Source organism: Ambystoma mexicanum, chromosome 11 (assembly GCF_040938575.1).
Source record: "Ambystoma mexicanum isolate Mex_15411 chromosome 11, UKY_AmexF1_1, whole genome shotgun sequence".
NCBI classification, from domain to species: Eukaryota; Metazoa; Chordata; class Amphibia; order Caudata; family Ambystomatidae; genus Ambystoma; species Ambystoma mexicanum.
In genome coordinates, this window is record NC_090934.1 from 1,401,327,390 (window position 1) to 1,401,351,139 (window position 23,750).

Below are 23,750 nucleotides of genomic sequence, written 5' to 3' on the forward strand. Positions count from 1 at the left end.
GGATTGGGGAGAGGGTGTCTAAAGCTGAGACATGGTATCTACCCTTTTCCAACACTGATTTACCCTACTTCCCCTCAGCCTTTATAGGGTATTGCCATTCATATTGTGAGAAACCAGAAGGTGTCTCACCCGCTGGTCCCCAGGGATCTGCCATCCAGGTGGCCAGGACAACGCCATCGCTTTCGGATCCAGATCCTGGGGTGGACCAGTGCGGGAGGATCACCTGGGTGAGGGGTCTTCGGGGAGTGGGATAGCTGATAGCGAGACGCGATAGCACCCTCCCTGTAACACCTTTAACCCATCCTACTCCATAGGATATTTAGAAACTCTTAACCCCCCCCACTTTCCCTTCACGAACACTTTTACATGGATAGCCCATTCAAACAGACTCACACCCGAGCATTGTACCTCACTTGTCCCACCACTATGGTCAGGCAAAGTCAGGCAATTACTGGCAATTACTCACACCTGACTTCCATTAACCTTCCTCACACAGATAAAAGGCGGAGCACGAGGGCACACTGAGTGAGGCAAAGCACGCGAAGGAAAAGTACTTTTCCGACAGCAGCTGAACGAGGGAAGACAGATAGCAAAACAAGAAGGGCATGCAAGGAGGGAGATACCCTCGACCTTTCCGGCGATAAAACATTGCTTTCCAGAACCCTTTAGAATACAAAGCATAAGGCCATGAAACCAGACCCAAGAATACAGGATTGTGTGTCGGAGACACACAGGGTCCTCCTGCATGGCTGACTGTGTCGGGGAGGATTAGCAGCCGCTTTGGTGCCATCCTTTGGTCCAATATCAAAGGAGTGTCTGAGAGATCAACACAGCCGGTGAGTTGGGGAAACTGATACAAGACCAGTCTGTGTCAAAGCCAAGGTTGCACATGGCAACATTGTATAAAGAGCACAAGAAAGAAGATTGACTCGGTTGTGATGAAAGACACGAGGAAAGCTTAATTGCTGATGGATGTTTTGAACATTTAAGGAGAAAGATGCAATACCAATGACAAAGTGGTCTGGCACTACATGGGTGCACAATCAAAGGTCTCTGTAAGGTCTCCAGCCAAGAAGTGGCAGAAACGAAAGTAAGAACATTGTACGAAGTAAATCTAAGTGGTACTGCAACAGTTTAAGCTAAACCCATCACACATTCGAAAGTCTTCGATCTTTGATATCAAGAGGAAAACATATAAAGTGAGATTACATGGTCCGAGCCAGAACGAGGGAAACCAAATATCAATTTTGTGCAAAAGGGGTCAGAGTCCGTATGAGGGAGATCGATGGTCCGTGCACAATCGAAGGAGACCAATTGTGAACATTGTGATACAAAGGGGGCCGAGCATGAAGGAGAGAGACCCATGATGAACACTGGAAGCGAGAACTTGTTAATGTGAAATCCTGATGAGAAAGGAACTTTGGTGCTTGTTTGTTCAGACAGGCCCTTCACAAGAAGAAACTATATTTGAGAAAGAAGCTTTGGCAGAATGCCCCGATACCTATGCTATGAACTGTATCCTTGTGGCAAAGAAGCCAGAGTGTGTGTGAAGCTCAAACCTGCCGCCTTACCCCGTGCTGAAAACGTGGGCAAGGGAAGGAAGACAACTGCTCAACTATCCTGACATATATTTTCTTGAACACTTTGCTTTTTGCATTCACTAGTGTCCGACACCATTTTGTATTTAGAGTAAGGATTGGCAATAGGCTTATTAGTATAGGCCCTTTTATGTTGACAGAGACGCGACTAGTACTGTGTTATTATTATATGATTATTTGATGGTCGTAGTTTGCTCCCATCCTTAGATTTAGGTTTAGATAGGCATTCAAACAACCCATTGAAGTTAAATAAACACCTTTGAACTGTGATCACTTGTGTCCGTCTTCACTGTTTGATACCATGCCTTCCTTACATATCCTGTCTCACCCTCTGAATTTCCATCAAGTATTGGGACGAGGAAAAAGCCTCAAAAAGTAATGCAGGACTCCCTTGGGAAACACTGACATGAGGATGAGGGCTACAGAGGAATACCATTAGTCAAACCAAACATGTCCCATTAATAGGGTCAGACAAAGTCAGGCAATGGAGTCTGATACCTCACAACTGCAACCTATTACTGACGGGCAGCTGTATAATAGTAGAAATCTCAGTGAGCAAACAACGCATTGGGAGAGGAGGAGAAAGGACGCCAAGCCTAGATGATGTAGATTGGATGAAACCGGAACGCCTACTCTCATAGAGTTTTTATGCCTTCCTCTCTGGCGCATTAAAGTTCACACTTCTTCCTTTCCCAAATTCTTCTTGCTTTCTACTCTCTGCCTTGTCTGCTTACTTTCTTCCCCGCTGGCCTTTCCACTCTCCACTCTGTTGCTTACTGTTCTCGCTTTCTGTCCTTCCACAATCCAAAATATTTGTTTATGTTCCTACACTTCTGGTCTTTCCACTCTCCGTCTGCTGTGCTCTTCACTTTTACACCACTGCCATTTTCTTGCTCTCTTCCCTCCTCTCTACTTGCTCTCTACTCCATGCTGATCCGTAACATCTGCGCCTTTCACCTTCCAACAAGTACGCTTGAGCCTGAAGATGGACTGCATTCATAGCACAGCCGATCGGACCTTGGTCTGTGAATACTGAACCATAATCTCTAGTGACGTCCGATTCATGAGAAAAGATGCAGTATTCTCCAAAGCGGACACAAATGTATTGGCTTCGGAGATTGTGGAGCTACGGTGAATACATCTGTTTGATGTGTCAAGATAGGGAGCTATTACAGGGTTGAGGTTTGCTCTCATCCTCGATTCAGGCTACCTTCCCAGGACTTCTCCAATAATGAGCCCCGCAACACTTAAAAAAATACAGCATCTCAGGAAGGGCTTTTTATATGAACAGTGGGTACGTATATCCAATGCGAGGACGGAACTGTTGGCGTGGTACCACCACGCAGAGGCCTGAAACAGGAGAGCGATATTTGGACCTTCCTGGACCTAATAATAGTAGAGTCTGCTGCCAGCCAGTGGGTCTGGGGTTTTCGATGCATGGACATGTCAACTGGAGGCAGATGGTCAGAGAAAGAGCTACATCTACAAAGTGTACTACTCAAGACGGACAACATGTCTGCTGTCAGGGATATCTATCGCCTGGCGGGACGAGGTCCACGATCGGATAGAGATGGCTCAGGAATTTTGGCAGTTGTGTCTTCAGAAGAATATCGGCGTGACAGGTGAGTATCTTTCAGGACTACAGGATCAGGTAGCAGATTGTAATTCGAGGTACCTGTGGGATACCAGCGATTGGCAGCTGGACAAAGGGGTGTTTAACAAACTCATGACCTGTCGAGGCCCCTGCCCTACAAACTTGTTTGCAACAAGGTTGAACAAATAGCGTTCACGTTTTTACAGCTGGAGGCCGGATCTGGAGGTGACAGATGCGTTTCTCCAGGTATGGGCCCAGGTACAGAATATGCCTTTCCTCCTTTCACAGTGATCCAGAGGATGCTGGCGCCAGTAAGGAGTGCGATGATTCACCTACTCTCATCATTTCTCTCCAGATGGAAGCCCTTTTCCATGAGGCTAGGGAGGTGCAGCCGCTACATAATAGTCCCCCCTAGCGGTGGTTTATTGTGGGAGGACCTCGTGGCGAGGGACTGCCCATTTGGGGATAAGGGCGATAACCTAGCGTACAGCCCGTTGGCCAATGCTACACCCAAAACTTCCCTAAACCCCCCACCCCATTCCAAACCACTTCCTTGAGAGTAGAACCATGTATTTCTGTAGTGTGGGAGAAACACGCAAAACAAAGTACAAGGACAAAGAAGAGCACAGAAGGCAATAAGATTGCTGACTGTGCTGGTACACAGTTGCCCAGAGGATGCATGATGATTAACCTATCAAGAACAACAAAGGACTTTGACAATCTGCCAGGGGGTGTGGCAACAATGTATAAGAAGGGAGGAAGGACTGAAGATGTGGTGAAGCCCATACAGGAGAGGCAGCAAGTGTGGAAACCAGCCAGAGCGAGAGTTTCTAATCCTGTTGTCTGACCGGGGAGGCCAAAAAACAGAGGACATTGGCAAATCGCTGAGGGAGTTCTCCGTGGGTCCAGCTGCAGCAGGCCCAAACACGAAGCAGAAAGACAGAGCTGTGCAGTCCAGTAGAGCGCAGAGCTGCCACGGAGCTGCGGAAGTGGAGGAGAGAAGCCCAGAGTCACAGTCCCATACCAAAGTCCCAAAGAAGGTAACAGGAGGTACGAGAGACCTAGAGTGGACACAGGGGTGGAAGAGAGAGAGAGAGAGTGGCTTCAGCTGCTTTCCGCCCTGCCTAGTATTAACAATCAAACTATTGGGAAGGGTGGACTGAGCATCCGAGGAGAAGTTCCTTGTTGCTGTTGCAAGGAAAAGTCCACTGAGGAGTTGGGAATTTGCTAATTCCATGAGAACAGGGCGAAAGAAATATCAAGTTGAGTGATACAGAAACAAACTCTCAAAAACCAGGAGAAAGGAGTCATTCTCCTGGTGAAGAGACTGAAAGCCCGCCCATTAATCAAGAGACACCAGGGGAAGGAAGTGAACTATATTCGAGTGTGTGAACCAATACCAGGAGAAAGTAGTTATTCTCCTGGTTCTAAAAATTTGACTGGTGCAAAGGTCTGTTGGAACCACAAGCCGGGGAAGGGTGTCATTCCCCCTGGCATCCTTTTGCCAAAGAACATTTCTGGGATTACCAGCCAAATACCACGAGAAACGAGTAATTCTCCTGGAGGAGGTAGTTTCGGTTGGCTAATTCTTTAGTTGAAGTGTAAGGGATAGAAGTAGGTTGTAACACAGGGTGGTGCAGTTGGATTTCTACAGACATTTTGACAGGTCCTTTAGTATTAGTTTGAGACAGGGAAATCCCTCTTAGAAGATAGATATAGTGAGAGTTTCTTCTTTTTTTGATAAATAAAGGTTTTTTACTCAAAATGCCACCCTGGTGACAGCATGCTTCTTCTGACACCCTTCCAGGAGACGGAGAACAACGCTAATTCTAATAACGCCGGACTGGAAAGGACAAGCTTGGTTCCCAGATCACCTAGAGATGTCATATGACAGTCCCATTCATCTTCCACAGAGTGGAACAATTATTCTGGGACCAATATGCAGAATTTACCCCTTGGTGCTGGTAGGGAACCTGAACCTAATAGCTTGGCCAATTTCCGGGGATCCAGGAATATGCCAGAACTTTTCGGAGAAGCTGAATGATTCATTGGGCACCAGGAACCAAGAAAGCTTATAGATCTGCCTGGACACAATGGCATAGTTGGTGACTGGCGAGGAACATACATCCCGCTGGAACAGAAGTGATACACCTGATGAACTTCCTAGCCACATTCGGAACTCAGTTAAGGCATACAGGACGATTAATATCTTTTGTTCAGCAATATCAGATGGGCACACAAGTGGGGATGGTCTCCTGATAGGGGCACACCCTCTGGTATGCAGATCACTCAGAGGGCTAACACTTTTAAGACCCCCAACAACAGAATACTCTCGCCTAAGGGATGTTAACATAGTTCTGAGATTATTTAAAAACTGGCCAGATAACAAAGAACTGTCCAGGAGGGCTGAACCAGCCAAGTTGACTACGATGCTCTACCTCATTTTTTGTAAAAGAGTATCGGATGTCTGAGCTCTAGTGGCCAATGGGAAGATTTTTCACCATCAGGGGTTACTTTCTATATTACTAAGAGGATGAAGACAGGGATAAGATCAGTACCATACTCAACATTTCCTGATAAACCCATACTGGGCCCAGTAAAATGTCTTATGGAATACAAGGCCATGACGGTACAACTTAGACCTGTGGGCGAATCCCAGTTACTCATTGCTTTACATAAATCATACTCGGCAGTGTTGTCGGGTACGCTGACCACATGGTGCATGCAAAAGGCAGGCACTGACATTGATAGATATGGCTCACATTTGATTAGAGGTACAATGGCGTCCAAAGCCTACAGTCTTGCGGCTCGTCTGGAAGACATATTTAAAGCGGCAGATTGGTCAATTGAGTACATTTTTAAGAATCCTTATTTTCAGCCAGTTGACCAGGTACCCTTGTTAGTGGTGAGTAAGCTTTAAATTAGCATAATCTGAGCCTCCGGTCTGGACATAGAATACAGATTTTCCATATTTTCCATACTAACTTTACAGAAAGCCATGAATCTATTAAAGACACAGAAGCAAATGATTATCCCACCCTTACAATCGCAAGGTTGTGAATTAATACATGGAGGGAATGATTGATCAGTGACTAAACAAATATGCATTTGATGGTTATGCATGCGATTGCCCACCCTGTAACTTGCTACACTCAGTATTGTCTCTTATATGTTTCAGCAGACATGAAAACCAAGGCACAAGAGTCTTGAAGTATTAAAATGGATATGAATTGAAGTTTCAGCGTCTACCAGTTGGGGCGCATAATTCAAGTTAGCAGAGGCAGCAAAAGAAAGAGGAGGAAGTCAGAAGCAAAGATGATATTAAAGGTGGACAAGAGCTGTGATTGCATAGAGACATCATGTGATAGTGGAGTTTGTATCAAGCACAAACTACAAAAAAGACAAATTTTCAAGGGAATTGTAGTTTTTTCATAATTTTTGCACTTGAGTTGTAGGTTTTTATATATCTGTTGCTCGAGAAGTAAAGGAAAGAGTGTAGCATAATCCTTCGCCCCATGTCTTTAATAGAATCATGACTTTCTATAACGTTAGTATGAAACATTTGTATTTTATGTGGCTGTGTTCTTGGGGAAAATTTAAAATCAGGGGGGAGGAAAAAGTACATTTTAAAACTTGAAAGTGTGAATGGGAACAGATTAAAAGAAGCCAGAACTGAACTCTTGACATGCCACCTCCCCCAAAATGAGATGTGAAAACAGATACCATGCTTTCTCACAGAGACGAACTGTGTGTGGAAACTGACAGAAATCCTAAACTGGTGTTTATGGGTTGCATCTGTGTCTGGCAAGTTAAAGATAATGAACTAATGGGGGTTCTGCAGATCTGCAGGGCCTAATATGATCTCCAAAGACTTTCTTAAAAGGAGGAATCTTGATATGTGGAAAAATAAAGTTTATCTGAAAATCTAACAGAGATGATCTATTTAAGGCTACCAAAATGATTTTGCTAATTTGAGTTTTAACTATGCAAATTAGGCAATTTTGTATTTTGAGGCATAGACATGGCACATGCCAGGGAATTGTATATTCTACCATCCGCTGGGATGAGCCCGTTCCTATTAGATGGCAAAATAAGTTTAATATAAATGTAGAAATGAGGTAAATGGAAAAATGCATAACTCTGCAATTATTCATGCTATTAGGATAAGAATTGCATGACTTGATTTGTGCCAGAGAGAGAAATCTGGCAAGCTGATTATTAAAGTGGTTACATAGGTGAAATGTACCGTTTCACAATGGGATACATTTTAATGCAAGAAATCCCTGCGATGATATCACATTAAATGTGAGTGAAACTGGGTTTAGAAGTTGCTACCATCAGACTGTGCCCTTCATTAATATGCCAAATGACTTTGCTGGGGTATGTCTACTGTGATGTCACTTTTGGAACACTGTACAATCACATCCATTGACCAATTATATTGGGGGAGTATAGACACCTCAAAAAGGTAGAGTTACTGTTCTGTATTAGATTCAACAACACACACTCGCGAAAGACTCACACGCTCACTCACTGATGATGGGGAAGAAGGAGAGTAAGGAGGATTGATAACCAGAAGGAGATGGGATAGATTGCTCTTTTTTTGGACTCATGATGGATTATTAGTACAGGCTTCAAGTGAGGCCTAGCATGAGTTAAAGCCCCAGGCCTTCATCAGTGCAAGAGAAAGCAGACAGACTGCACCGACGGGTAATCCTATCTTACTGGCTGATGCCCACCTGTTCCTGGAGGGGGAGCAATGAAGCAGGACTTAAGGGGGGGGGGTCCACCTGTCTGTGATACACCCAAAAGAAATCTGGTTGTGAGTATTATCTAAAGCGGAAGTGATTCTATAAAAGGGACTTGGAGTAAATCCTGGCCCCTATAATTTGTTAATACTGTGGGGTGGTAATAGATATATTGTGCATACAGAGAAGTTAGGGAATATTTCAGAAGTGTATGTGCTTCTGGAAAAAATATATATATATTGATAGATTACGTCCCATGCTGTGCATACAGTGATATTCACCTGGGTCTTTTCTCTGGCGAAGACAGCTAGCACAGAATTAACAGTGGTCAAAAAGGTCATTTTACTGTGTGCCTACCTAGAAAAAGAAGATCATTGAAGTAAGTGGGTATACCATCAAGCAGAATATTGTGTTTAATGTGGGGTTGCTCAAGGTAAATTGAGAGGGAGATTCTTTGTGATCCATTTCTTTCTGCTGTTCAAGGTGCCCATGTAAAGGGAGAAAGGTGCATTTTATCCTGTAATTGAATAGAAACATCAGTGAAGGGAATTTTGCCAACATACATTTTCTTTTCTACAAGCCCTTCACATACCTGAAGGTCCAGTAGTTGGTTGCAATTGAGTTTAAAATGCTGTTGAAATTCTGACATGTCTAACGAGTAAGGGAGGTTGTATTTTGAATAAAGGGGAAGTAGCTAGAATTGGACAGGGGGGGATATATTAACTAATTTGTTTTCACAAATGAACGATTCCTCCTGGACTCTTCTGCATCCAATCTATATGCCTGCGTGCTCAGAGTGAATTAAATGCATAGATACTTATGGTGAAGTGTGGGTTACAAAATTCTCTATTTCTTTAATTGTGGCACTGAAAACTGTAATGACTAGTGTGTTGATTATTTCTTATTGTTGGCCGTTTATGAAGAAACAGTTTATCAGTGATCTGTTTCAATTATTTCTATTTGGTTAATTAATATATCTTCTGCAAAACCCTGTGTGTTTCCTGTCCTGAAAGTGGAGGGAAGCTGTATGGAATCCATTTTATTAAAAGGGGGGGGGGGCAGATTCATAAAAAGAACTTTATTAAGTAAAGGAGAATCGTGTGTACCTGGTTTGGGGTGGGTGGAAAATGTCCCTAAATTACATATCACCCTGTTAATCCTACATCTTACAGAACATCGGTGTAGGACCAGAGTTTGAGCGTGGGAATTGGTTCCCCAGATTTGAACCTTTTTCTAGTTTTTCCACGCATTGCATTGGCTGCCGTCAGTCTCTTTCCCTGTGGCTGCTGGATGACTCAATTGCAACTGTACTCCCGAGTGTTATCTTTTCAGGCTGGAGCGCTAGCACATGAAAACAATTGCTGGCCTCTTGATCATTCTGTGAGCTTAAAGCAAAGCCGTATTCAAGTCAGCTCAAGGCTTCAGGATCCCATGCTCCTTCCTTTTCCTGCAGGTCCCACTTCTCTCTCCTGAGTTCCACGGAAACAGTGCACCCAGTTATCTCCAGCTTTCTCTTCTGAAATATCTTCCTACTTGAGCCCTTCACTCCTCCACCTCCAACTCCTTGAGGGTCAGGTTCTTTTTCAAGCAAAGAGCTGGGGGCAGATCTCGCTCTTTGGCGGGCGCCTCCCTCTGGAACAGCCTCCCTGTCCCTCTGAAACTTGAGCAGAACCATCTCCGGTTCTCGAAGCAGCTCAAGACTTTCCTCTTTGCTTCTGCCTTCTCTCTTCCTCTTCCCTGCTGATCTCCTGTCTGATACAGCACTGTTTACCTGGCTACCCTCTGAACAACAGGCCCAGGTCCCTGCCCTCCCACCTGCACACCAGCACTGCCTCCTGGCAACCCTGCACTTGGGGCTGTATCTGTAACCCTACAGTCTCCCTACCTGCACTATCACTTGCTGTTTTGTACTTAACCTTGCACTGCCACTTGCTGGCTGCACTTCTTGTTTCTTGATGTTTAGATCCTATGTCCTGCACTTGCTCCTCCTCCCCTTCCCTCTGCACTTTTCCCCTTTCCTCTCCCCTGTACTTGCGCAATCTCAATTTCACTGGGTCTAGTAAAATCGTTGTCTTGTCCCCGCCTTGTTCCCCTCCCCTACCTCGTCGCGCTTTGAAACACTTGTGTATGGGCGCGGTATAAATAAAATATCATATCAGATTCTACCAGCAGATTCTCTGTCTATGCTCAATTATCCAAAGTCGTTTGCACTATTGGGGATGGTCACAGTCCCTTCAGAGTGTGTGGGTGTTAGTGATTTGGTTTATTAGTCATGGATTTGCTTCAAACACAAGGATTGTGGGGGCAGGTTAGCAAGGGAGGGCCAAGTTAACTGGATGAGCACCTAATCAGAAGGTTAGGCGAACCCTTAAAACCACAGGGAGGTACCCCTCTCTTTGTGTGGACTTTTAGTTTTCAGTGTTTCCTCCCCCGATTCCTTCCACCTCCCTTTAGTGCTGGGCGTGCATCTCTTTTAGACTCGCTGGAGGGTTCTTTCCAAATCGAGCTGTGGATTTAAGACTGTGACGCTAGCTCTTACCCTTCCCATGATCCTGATCCACTACAGGGCTCCTGCCCTCTGTTTTGGGGCCCCCTGATTCGAAGGAGGGTGGTCTTGTTTGCAAGGCTAGTGATGGACTGGAGAGCCTGGGGGATCCCCTGTGTACCTCTCCTGGCCTCTACATCACTGTGTGGGTGGTATCAGATTCCTCCCATTATCACCTGAGCCGCACTTCTAGGCCCCAAAACTGTGCCTCGTCAAAGGGAAATAAGGCAAATTACTGCTAAGCTCTAGACAAAGATGGAGTCAAGTGAAGTGAGTGGCAGCTATGGAAAGCAATATGGCCTGCAGAAAAAATATATATAAATTTAGTTTTGATATGATGATTATATGAGCTTCCTTCACGGGGGTAAGGAGGGATTGATTTAGGACAGGGGTGGGGCCTAAGGGGCAATACATTTCTATTCACTTTTCCATTTCTTCCTAATTTGTGTTCTTGTGTGATGTTAAAATTCCATGTAGGAAAAACAAATAAAACGTAATAACGCACAGGAGCATCCGTGTTGACTCTTCTCTGCATTAAATTGAAAAGAGGGTGCTAAGGGCACACCTGAGACATCAGGTTTGCACGCCCGTTTGGGGGATCTGCAAAAAATATTTTTCATGAAGTTTAAATGATGCGCTTCTGCATCAATTCAATTCTAGAAAAAATATATATTTTGTATACTTCTCCAAGTTAAAATTGACATGCACACTTTGGATGGGGGTAAAAATTGCAGGTTTGATATGGTAAGTCATTTATAAGGCGCCTGTACACAAGTGATTCTATGGGCATTTATTTTATTAGGTATTGAATCTCATAATCAGGTGGTCTTTACCCGGGCGGTATTCTTAGGGATAATACCGCATCCAGCAAATACCATGTGTCACATATTCATGTGGATGGTAAAAAGAACCCGTTTTTATTATTAAAAACCAACCTCATAATGAGGGCCTTACCCATTGTGCATAGGGAAATTACTGCTGGTGTAAAAGACTGACCAAGGACCCTGGAAAACGAAGCATCTTCATTATTTAACAGGCCACTTACATCTTCTGATGAACTCTGACCTCCTTGATCTGTTGCGTTCAGAACTTTCACTAACATGTTTTTGCTCCAACCATATGTGTGGGGTTGATGACACATTGCAATGGCTGACATTGTGGCGTGCTGCCGCCATTATGCAATGTTATGTTACGTTATGTTATGTTAAGCCATTTATATGGCGCCAAAGCCCAAAGGCGTCCAGGCGCTGATCTCTAGAAAAGGAAAAAAAAGGGTGAGAGGAAATTCCGGCGTTCCAAAGGTTTTACACAAAAAGCCTGGTTTTCAGAAGTTTTCTAAAAGCAATGTGACTACTTTCTTTTTTCATGGATTCTGGTAATTTGTTGCATATGCAATACATGTTTGAGTTGTGCAGTGCCTAGCTTAGTGTACACCGTTGCTTAAAGTTTCGTCGTTTGAATCTGGGGTTAATGGGTATTTCTACCGACTTGGGTTTGAGAGGTCTGCCTTCTTTAAGCAGAAATCAAATACAGGTCTGGTTTCCACTGCCCCCGAACAGTCGCCAACGTGGTAACGATGGCAAATGCATGCACCCTTTGCAGGTTTGACCCCCCCCCCCCGACCCCCGCCCCCACTTCACGTCCTTACCGGTTGTTAGCTACCGGAAGTGCAATTTCGAACTTTGCCAGGAACTGGAAGTACTGTTCCTCAGTTTGGTCGGTGAATCCCGTGCCGACCAGAAGCATTCGCAGGTCCTCTGCTCTAATGACGCCGTTCTTTGCCACAGACTTGGAGCTCTTCAGGTTTATAATTCTCTCCAGACATTCCGACAGCCAGACTGGATCTAGAAAGTACAGGTTCCGTAATCCGTGGCTCGTGTCCGGGAAATGCAGCAATGTTCCGGATTCTATTAAAAAACTGATGGCTGGCAAGAGAAAATATTAGTTTAGAAAGTCGCCATAACTAGAAAAGTACAATGAAGTCACACAAAACAATCCAGCCTTGTTCATAGCCCCCAGGCATGCTATTACATACACAGCCCCAACCAAACAGGTCGAGCAGTCATACTTTAATTACAGTGAGATAATGTGACCTTTGAGTTACTGATTAAGCAATAGTCAAGAAATTGCTTTTTGACGAAGAGTGATATTCGTGCATCCTGCCCCTCACATTACGTAGTAACAATCAATTTATTTTTATAAACCAGCTGTTTTCACATCTGTTAGAACTACATCCTGAGGTGCACCTAAAACTGAACAGCAGCTGTTCCGGAATCTCACATGCTCCACACCAAGGGGTACGGATTGCTCAAGTCTTGAAGTGAGGTCATCACACCCTGAGGCAAACTTCACTGATTGGTCAGAAAGGTTGAAATAATAAGTTCAAGTGTGTAGGGAAATTGTAATCTTGATTTGTACCGACTGAAGTGCAACATGCCCACTGAAGTAACTCCTGTATTGTGGGCAAAGACAGCAAAGCTCCACTGAAACTCCTTTGTCTGTAGTGGTATTTTGGGTGAATTGCTTCACGAAGTGGATTTATTGACGAACCAAGGGAACTCGTCATTCTCCCCAAAGGGGAGTGCCTTCCGGGGAGGATAGGGGGGAGCCCACAATTACCTATAATGGGATGAGGAAGCCATACTACCAGGAGCTATGGGTCACAAATACTCGGACGAGGAGAATCTTAATGGATATCATCTGCAGGAAAAAGGACATATCCCTTTAGAGTCGACAGCTAATCCCGGAAGAGATGGATGGACACAACTCCATTGAGAAATGAGCTGGAGAGAGACACACACACCCACATGTCAGATGGGGAGTACCCGGTACCGCGTCACGCAAAGGAGAGAGAAATAGAGAGCCGTACGTCAGTGGGGAGATCCCCTAGCCACATACACTGAATGAAAGAGAGACGTTGAATCCCGCAAGTTTCAAACTTGTGCAAGTTTGAAAAGCATTACGCCAAAGCAAGGGCAAGCTCACAGCCTGCCAAGGACCAAGTGCAAGGACCCTTTTGAAGGTAGTGGGAAGACCAGGGATAGGAATCCTTGGTGGGGCGAATGTCCGGTCAACATCGCCAATATCAGGGACAACTGGAATCTACAGAAGGTGCAGTCGAATGCTGAACGGCCACGTTACCATGAAGAAACAGGAATCCACGAGAAAAGACGCCGAAAGCAGAGATACAATGACAATCTATCTACTGGACGAGGGTCTTAAAACGAATGAGGCTCCCACTGACATTCTCCTATCCCCAGGACGGTAACTGGGAGAATGGGGAGCTGGAGAAGACCCCAACACATCATTATTGCAGCCAGTTAACTCCTACCAGTACAAAATCTAAAATTGAAGTGAATTGGCAAGAAAGAGAACCCAAGTATGATAATTGTGAAAAACAAACTTTTGAATGCTTAAATATTGGAAGGAAAGTGGAAGAGATACAGTTACCCTGGGAAAGAGGGAAGACGGCTCAGTATCCTGTACAGAATTATAATAAGTCTGAAGAGAAATCGAGACGTAGAAAAGAGACTATAGGAAATGGACAATTGAAGCACACAGTACAGCAGGTATAGCAAGAGGCTATAAAAGTACACCTCAAGAATCACAGACAAGAAACAAGGATTAATAAGAGAATCCCCAGAGGGATAAAACCAGAGGAGAGAAAACAAAGCAATCCTGTTGAAGAATGGAAACGTCATAGGAGACCATTCACAAGCCAGATATTGAAAGACTAGTACTAGAAGTACACTCGAAGAGTGACATCAGTTTCAAGAACTATTTTCAAGAGACTATTTTTGAATCACCTACTGAAAAGTTGGTACAAAAAGTACATTTAGGATAATGGAGTAATTCTCCTGATCCAAGTTAGTTTTTGTATAGTGGTAGGGTCAGAGAGGTTAGTTTTTGGACAGCGGACCTATTTGTTTGGACCATCCCAACTGACTGACAAGCATCTTAGTTCCCTGTGATGGCATATATGCGATGAACAGATGTGTAAAACAAAACCGCCTTTGGAAGATTGGCTGAAGACAAAGCATGCCATTATCCTCAAGAGAAAGAATCTGTCACTTTAAGAAAAAAACCTTCAATTGACTGCGAATAGGAGGTTGGAAATATAGGCCATGCAGAACAAGGAGGAATGAGAGAGGCGCATACGCCAGCAGGGGAGGCTCGCTGGAAACAACAGCTGACAGAGGCGGAGCCAAGCAGATAAGTGGAGCCTGCAAAGTCCAGAACTGCTTTGTGCTGGAGAGAGAGATGCTGAAGCACCAGCGTAAGAAGGCAGAGAGAGGCCAAGGGAAAGAGAACCCAGATTCCAGTTGTGGACCCTTCGTGGTGGGTCAACAGCGACAACACTACCCAGCTGAGAGTGCAGCAACCTGAATTGATACCAGGGTGCTGAGAGAAGCATGCTGCTGAGAATGAACAAGCACAGAAGTAGATGGAAAAACAGTTTAAAGCGACTGCAGGCCCCACAGACATTCCCCTTTAAGGACAGAGGTAACAGGGAGAACGGGAGGGCCACAGGGAATTTGTGATAATTTGAAAGGAACTTATCCCAATGAAATTGATGAAACACAAAATATAGAATTGAACTTGAACTATAATAGTCTGAAAAAGAGAATCCCGAATGGTCCTGAGAAAGAGGTCATTAAAACTGAGATAAAGTTACCATGGGAAGAGCAGATACGACACTGTTATGCAAGAAAGTCAAAGTATAGCCTTGTGAGAGAAAATACTATGAAGTGACGGCAATAGAAGCCTATGAGATAAAAGAAACAAAAAACAGTACATAATCTAGGAGAGTATATCTTACCAAAATACAGAAGGCCAAATAGCCTGGACTAAGAACAGACCAAAGTCCAAGAAAGGACTTATGGAGGACAGTACATAAAGATAGAGGAAAAAACAAATATATTGTGAGAGAATTACAAGACTTGGTACGGAAAGTGACCAGAGACTATTTAAAGATTGGATATTGAGAGGAACTTTGATAGTTAAAGAAGACCATTACATCATCAGGAGAAGGGCTCCTGACCTTAGTTAATTAGATTAGTGGTAGGGTCTGTTAGGGTTTTAGTTTGCATGGCACACTTTGTTGTTTTGGATATTTCTTGACGACTGACGAGCACCTTCGCTATTCATATAAGTTGGGAATACCCACTGATATTCAGGTAAGATCGCCCTTATTCCTTTTATTTAATAAACATAGATTGGAAATGTCACCACAGAGTCGGAAACCTTCGCCTAATCAGTCACTTATGGTGTCAGAAGTGGGATGCAAAGTCCCAAGATAGAGACAGTTCCCACACTCTCTAGAGTATATAGCCATACCTACAGGCAACCTTCCGTCCATTGGTTTCCAAGGCTTTAAACCCTCCTTAGGTGTAAAGTCCCTCATTCCCATGGACAAAGTCGTGACACTTACAGCACTTAGCCTTAGACTGCCGGATGACTCAGACCAGTAAGAGGGAGTCCAAGAAACCCCAGTGGGTAGTGGAAACTCAGACAAGTGGAAAGGACTACTCTGAGACCGCTGCCTCCACGGTGAACCGTGACATCAATATAAGTACACAAGAACCAGTCTTGGAGCGCTTAATAGATAATCGGATCCAAGTGGATCAGCGAATCCTGGATGGACTGGAATAATTAAGAGTGTGTCCCTAACACTGCATAGTTCCACATAGTATACTCCAACCATATCAGTATGGGGAGGATTTGGAATGAGGGGTTAAAACCTGTTATATGTGGTCCTAATTAAAAGGAGACTTGCAAACCTCCCATCAAAATATCAATCCGCTGGGGACTACAGTCCTTTTCCCGAAATCAAACACGCCTTATTATTCCAAGTGGGACAGACAGAGGCGTTATACCACTTACAATTTCGGGACCTTCATTTGTTACCCAATAAAAGTTACCTAGATTTAGCAGGCAGGATCCGGAATACCCTTCCATAATATTTCAGGTAGAATACCCTAACAGAGGTCCTGCAGACCCTAGAATTAGAACAATTTATCAGTGCCATTCCCCCACCTTTAAAAAGAGGATATTCCAACAACATCAACCCTCCCTTGAGTCAGCCATCCAGGTATCACAAGCTCACTCGGAAGCAGCAAATATCTAAGACACGGAGGGAAACCAATAGAAGTAAAAAGGTACAGCTCTAACTCAAGATAGTACCATCAGAGAAGTGTCAGAGATCGAGAAAGGTCCTCCGAGAGAATATAAATAAAGGAGGAAAACCCCCGAAAAACCCTTCCGGTACCCTTAAATAAAACCGAATAATCCCTGGAGAAGAAACAAGGAAAATGAGAACCTCCTTTCCCGCTCCACCCTTATGTTTCTTATGAGGAGAGAAAGGCCATATAGCTAGGTTCTGCCTAAAGAATACCATAGAAGAATCTATGTAAACAGGCAAGCTAGATATAGAGCCAGGTCAGAAGGAGGAAAAAGAGAATGAGTTATATCCTGACACGATTGAAGTACATCACTGTGCATCCCAGCCTTTTCAAACCCATGAGAAGGACCTAGTCAATTGAACATGGGCTAATGCCATTATAGGTTCAGGAAGCCGACAAACTGCCACAGAGCTGGCCTCCTGTATCTGAGAGACCTACAGGGTAACTAAGCAGTGAGAATTACCTCTGTGCTTGGGGATGCAGAGAATCATCATACAATCCCTCTCTCCTTGAGGGTTAGAAAACAGCCTACAACCATAATAATGTCCATAGTCCCTGGCCCAACAGAAGAAGTAATTATCAGCAGGGATTTTCCCACCTTTAGAGAGTTAACATGTCCAACAACCAGGACACAAAACCTTTATGCTCTACCCTTGCAATATTGGGAATCCTCTGTTGACCTATCAGATACTTTCCTATGGGACTGAGGATAGACCAAATATTCAGATTCTAGGGAAAATAAATCACAAAATCCAAGCACCAAAAATAGAAAACTGCCTTCTAAAAGGAGAAAGGGAAGTCTCCAACATAAGGGGTAGGGTATGTGATGAATATAGGGAATTCGTCCCTTCTCCCCAAAGGGGAGTATCCCCCTTTGAGACTAGGGAGGTGAGCCTGCTCTGCAAGAACCTTCCTAGGAGTCTGGCAAGTGGCCAACACTGGGAGGGACTGTCAATTTGGGGACAAGGACTCCTATTCCACTGAGGAACTTCCTTAACCGTTCCCTGTGATAGCCTACATGAGACGTACAGATGAACATAAAGTATACCATTATCCTCAAAAGAAAGAATCTGTCACTAAGAAAAAAACTCCAATTGACTGTGACGAGGAGGTTAAAAATATAGGCCATGGGGAACAAGGAGGTATGAGAGGTGCATACGCCAGCAGAGGAGGCCCACTGGAAATACAACAGCTGACGGAGGCAGAGGCGAACTGAGTAGCGTAGCCAGCAAAGTTCAGAACTGCTTTGAGAAGACAAAGGAAAGAGAACCCAGATTACAGTGGTGGAGTAACCACAGAATCTTGGTGGTGGGCAGGCTGCCCAATCGACAGCGCAACACCACCGAGCTGAGAGTGCAGCTACCTGTGCAGGTATCAGAAGCGATACCTGGAAGCTGTGCGGAGCGAGAGAAACTCGCCCCCGAGAACGAGCTGGCAAAGAAGTGGGAGGAAAGAAACAGTCCCGAACAACTGCAGGCCCCAGAGACGGTCCCCTCAAAGGACAGAGATAATGGGAGGAAAGGGAAGACTGGGAGGCCGCGGGGGATTTGTTATAATTCGAAAGTATCTTGTCCCAGTGAAAATGATTTGTAACTGTAATTGTTTATTTGTAAAATGTTTATACACAAGTTAAGTGCTCCAAAGCGCTTCAAGGCGGGATGGGAACAAGGGGATATCGTCGTCATTCTTTGGCTTTGGAATGTCCGAATGAACTAACAGCAATAACTAGCATACTAGGCCAGGGCATTTCTACTAGCATAAGTGCGTGACACAGAGTGGGAGAGAAGTGGGAGGGGAGGAGGAACATACAAGACAGAAAAGGTTGGTCATCAATGCGCATACGCATGCAGGCACAGCCAGCTAGGGAGGGGAGAGAGAGAAGGACAGGACAGACTAACATGATAAGCCTAGAACATTCAAGGTCGTGCAAGTGCACGAGGGAGGGGGCAAGTGCGCCCAGTTCAGCCGGGGCCAGAGTTAAGTGCAGAGTGGGTGCCACTCTCGTGGAATGTATTTCAAGAGCAGAAATGCAAGGCAGAGTGCGGAGACCTGGATGCAAGTGCAGCACTGGCAGGGGAGCCTGGGACCTGTGAGGCTCTGGAGGTTCACCAGGTAACCAGTCAGCTGGCTGAACGGGTTGGGGATGAGAACGAAGGAGGGAAGTAGGAGAGAAGAGAGAGGAGGTTAGCAAGGGAGAGAGAAAGAGGTCTTGAGAAGTTTCCGGAACCCAAGGAGGTCCAGCTCAAGACGGAGAGAGGCAGGTAGACTGTTCAAGAGAGAGGCACCTGCAGAGGATAAGGATCTACCCCAAATCTCTATTTGGAAAAACAGCTCAACTGCAGAGAGTTGGAGAAGGCGGTGGGGAGGGCTCTGGAAGGAGAGTATTTAGGAAGACAGTGTTGTAGATATTGGGGGCCCTGGCCCCAGAAAACCCTGTGGACTATGCAGAGGGACTTGAACTTGATCTTTGCAGCCACGGGGAGCCAGTGGAGGGATTTCAGCACTGGAGAGATGCAGTCCCTGGGCTTGAGGCCAAGCATAAGTCTCACGCTTCAGTTCTGGATAAGTTGAAGAGGTCGGAGAATAGAGGTAGGAATATTGAAAGAGAGACTGTTGCAGTAGTCCAGTCTGGAGAGAACCAGGGCTCTGGAGACAGTGAGCCTCTGGGGGAAGGTGAGAAAAGGTAGAATACCTATCTGGAGGTGCAGCTGGTAGTGTGATTTTTTGGACACGTGTGAGATGTGAGAAGAGAAGACCCCCACATTTTTTGCCTCACTAGTGGGTGAGGGTGTAGGACCAAGGGTGTTCGGCCAGAGTGAAAGTGGGAAAACGGGAGCAGGGGTCCCAATGAGGACGATCGATGTCTTACTGGCATTAAGGCAAATATCATTGGCAGCACACCAGGTCTGAATCGCGGACAGACAGTCTGGGATAAGTGAGGAGGAAGAGGCAGAGGGTAGCCTGAAAGAGAGCTGTGTGTCATACTCGTAACACTGAAAGTTGGAGGTGACGGCAGAGATCATGTGGGCCCAAAGAGGCCATGTGACATTGAAAAACCAGGGGGATAGGTTAGATCGCTGGGGAACACAACTAGCGAGAGTGATAGTGGAGAGAAAGGAACTGAGTTCTACCTGGGAAGGACAGTCAGAGAGAAAGGATGGTAGCCACACCAGAGCTTGATCAGTGATGCTCAGGCTCTCACAGAGACGGGAGATCAGGATGTTGTTTATAGAAAACAGAGGAGAGGTCAAGAAGAATTTGGACAGAGGGACAGTTCGAGTCAAGGTTTAAGAGCAGGTCTTCACGGGTGTTCAGAAGAGCAGTTTCTGTGCCTCTGGATGCTCTAAAGCCAGACTGATGGTCATGGAGACAACCAACAGATTCAGCATGGAGGGTAAGCTGAGAGATAGCCAACTTCTCCATGAGTTTACCCAGGATAGGAATAATGGAGATCGGGCAATAGTTAGCAGAAATAGTAGGGCCGGCATAGGTTTTTTGAGCAGGGGGTGCACAAGAGAATGCTTGAGAGAAGTGAGGAAGACTCCAGTGGCAAATAAGAGGTTGCAGAGGTGTGCCGAGGCGTGAGCTAGCAAGTCATTGTTGTCCTTGATGAATTTGGAAGGGCAGCAGTCCACCTATTTGGAAGAAGCTTTCATAGACGGGACTTGTCTAGAGACCTTAGGTGTGACAGGGGAGAGGGAGGAGAGAAGGGGAGAGGCGGGGGCGGCCGAGGGGGGCTGAGGAAATGATGGTGCATAAGTGGGTGCAGAGGAGACAGAAGACAGGATGTCATGTGTTTTAGTGTGCAGCCAGGGCAGAGCAAAGGGCCTGGGTAGGTGCTGTAGAGAAAGAGGCTGTAGTAGGATTGGCCAGTTCCTTACAGACTTTGAAAAGTTTGGCCGTGTTGTTGGATGCCGCAGAGATGCAGGCATGAATATAGACTCTTTTCTTAGACCGGATGCAGAGTTTATATTGCCTTTGCAGAAGACGGCAGGTTGAGTTGATGAAACTCAAAATATAGAATTCATAAACTTCAACTATAATACTCTAAGGAAGAGAATCTCAAATGGACCTGAGAAAGAGGTCATTAATATTGGAATAAAGTCACCATGGGAGGACGTGATTAGACCCTGTTATGCAAGAAAGTCAGAGTAATGAGAGAAAATAGTACAAAGTGAAGATAAGAGAAGCATATGAGATTAAGAAACAGAAAAGGTACATCACCAAAGAGAGTATATTTTACAAAAATACAGAAGGCCAAATACCCTAGAGCCAAGAACAGACCGAAGTCCAAGAAAGGACTCATGAAGGACAGTACACCAAGATAGAGGAAAAAACATATGTTGTTAGAGAATTACGTAAGGAAGGTGACCAGAGATTATTTAAAGATTTGATATTATTTAATAAACATATATCGGAACTGAACACAGTGTCCGCATCTTTGTTCTGACCCACCACAGAGCACAATGGATGTAAATGTGTGTGTCCCAGCTGTAAAATGTTGCTGCAGTGTTCTCCATGTAGATACATACTCTTCCTTGTTGGATGGCTTTACAGCCGAAAGGAGGGCCTTTACAGGTAGGGTGTTACTCTGCCGTGGGAATAACAAGTCAAACTCTCAGGGACTCCAAGGTTGACCGATTACTAAGCACCAAAGAATTTGTCAAGGTGAACACCTCTAGAAAATAGAAATTGAAGGCACCCAGCACCATCAGGCTGTAGTGACAGAAGTGAAGATTGTTTAACCACTATGGAGGTGGCCTTGCCTACAAATGTTACCTTTTGATGTCAGTCTGGAGAGTCCTGCACATTCTAATTTGAACAACACTGCCAGGCTAAAAACCTAATAATTTTCTGAGATCATTAATGGAAATAGTTCTGAGTTCATTGGAGGGTGTAAGGATGGTATGTTATCACAAGTAATAATGTAACACAAGTGGTTCAAGTTCAAGGGTGTTTATTCAACAGTTTTAACAGGGTTGAAAAATTCCTATCTTGCACTAATGATTAGATGGGAGTATTCTCGACAATCAACACAACACAGATCTGGTCAGTCTAGTCAACGTAAAAGGCCTAAATTAAATAAACCTATTTCCTGTCCTCAATCTAATACAAAAAAAGTGACAGGAGAAATACAGCGTCTCATAATAATAATGGGATTGTGTTCTCAAAGAAAAGAGAGTGTTCGGGGTTTCAAGGAGAAAAGTAAAAGAAGCAATGTGTATCAAAGCAAATATCAGTTTAGCTGGATATGGCAATATTAACTCCCTCCCCCAAGTTAAAGCACTCGGGTAGGCAGAGCTCGTTGGTAGTGGGGTACACTCTGGCGTGCAAGCACTTCGGCCCAGCTTTAGCTCTTTAGTTCAGACAGTTACTTAGTCAATGTCGATAAATACACAGTCCTAAAGTTTCTGGACGCTATCTCAGTTCGGTTTTCACAAGTTTGGATGTTCCCCTCAGTCGGGCTCAAACTTCCTTCATAATACGGGATTCGCTATCCTCAATGTTCCTTGATATGATATGATAATGTATTTATAATGCGCCTATACACAAGTGTTTCAAGGCGGGACGAGGCCAGGGAGGGGGAACAGATGGAAGACAGACAACGATCCTACTAGGCCAGGTATCATTCAGAATGCGCAAGTGCAAGGGAAAGGGGAAGGGGGGAAAGTGCAAGGGGGCAAGGGGACCGGGGACAGTGCAGTACATGGGATAACAGAATAAATAACAAAAAGTAAAGTACGGCCAGCAGGTGGCAAGTGTAAGGGTAAGGCTAAGTGCAGGCATCAGGTGTCAAGTGCTGGTAGTGGGGCTGTAAGGATATGGAAACAGCACCCAAGTGCAGCGGTTGCCTGGGAGGCAGTGCGGGGGTGCTGCTGGTGGGGGAGGGGACCTGGGCCTGAGATCAGAGGGTAGCTAGGTGACCCGTGCAGTTTCAGTGAGGAGTTCAGCAGGGGAGAGGGGGAGAAAAAGCAGAAGCAAAGGGAGAGAGGTTTTGAGGTGCTTACCAGAACCAGAGATGGTTCTCCTCAAGTTTCAGGGGGCAGGGAGGCTGTTCCAGAGGGAGGCCCGCACCGAAAAAAGAGATCTACCACCAACTTGTTGCTTGGAAAAGTGACTGACCCTGAGGGAGTTGGAGGCGGATGAGCGAAGAGCTCGAGAAGGAAGATATTTAGGAAGAGAGAGTTGAAGATATTGCGGCCCCATGCCCCAGAAGGCCTTGTGGATAATGCAGAAGGTTTTGAACGTAATCCTCGCAGCCACTGGGAGCCAGTGCAGAGATTTCAGTCCTGGAGAGATACAATCCCTGGGCTTGAGGCCAAGGACAAGTCTTGCAGTTCTGTTCTGGATGAGTTGAGGAGGGCGGAGAGTAGAAGAAGGTAGATTTAGAAAGAGGCTGTTGCAATAATCCAGCCTAAAGAGAACCAGAGTTCTGGAGACAGTGAGCTTCTGGGTGAAGGAGAGGAAAGGAAGAATACCTCTGAGTGGTGCAGCTGGTAGTGTGACTTCTTAGAGACGTCGGAGATGTAATGAGAGGAGGAGAGTGTGGAGTCGAAGATCACTATGAGGTTTTTAGCCTCACAGGTGGGAGCAGGTAGAGGGCCAAGAGAGGCTGGCCAGAGAGTGACAGGAAAGGAGGGTGTGGGTGTGCCGATGCAGAGAATCTTGGTCTTACTGGCATTAAGGCAGAGATCATTGGTGGCAAACCACTCCTGGATGGCAGAAAGACAGTCAGAGATGAGATTGGCATCCCTCAGTTGGGTTAACATTTGACACGATTTTGGATGTTCCCCTCAGCCGGGCTGAAGCTTCCTTCATAACACGGGATTCGCAGTCCCCAACTTTCCTTTGCATCCCTCAGTAGGGTTCACGTTTGCCATGTTCGACACTTGTCAAAGACTTTCGACAGTACGAGGTGTCTTTTACATTTGCTTTCCCTTGTATGACCACTTTGACTTTGTCACTGGCTTTCATTGGCCTCTCCTACGGCGTCTTGGTATTTGTAGTTTCACTCTTTCACTCTTTCCTTTCCTATTGTTCGCTCTGAGACTTTCTAGAAGGCAAATCCTTTCACCTGAAGCA

General features: G+C 45.2%; 1 protein-coding gene across 3 annotated transcripts in view; it reads right to left on the bottom strand.

Moving 5' to 3' along the window:
* The window catches only part of LRRK1 (leucine rich repeat kinase 1), a 1,071,210-nt gene that overhangs the window by 438,781 nt on the left and 608,679 nt on the right, over positions 1 to 23,750 (bottom strand). For all 3 annotated transcript variants that reach the window (XM_069625026.1, XM_069625024.1, XM_069625025.1), the window contains exon 20: positions 12,134 to 12,410. In XM_069625026.1, coding sequence (XP_069481127.1) covers positions 12,134 to 12,410 — 277 coding nt within the window. The remainder of the gene's footprint in view (positions 1 to 12,133; positions 12,411 to 23,750) is intronic.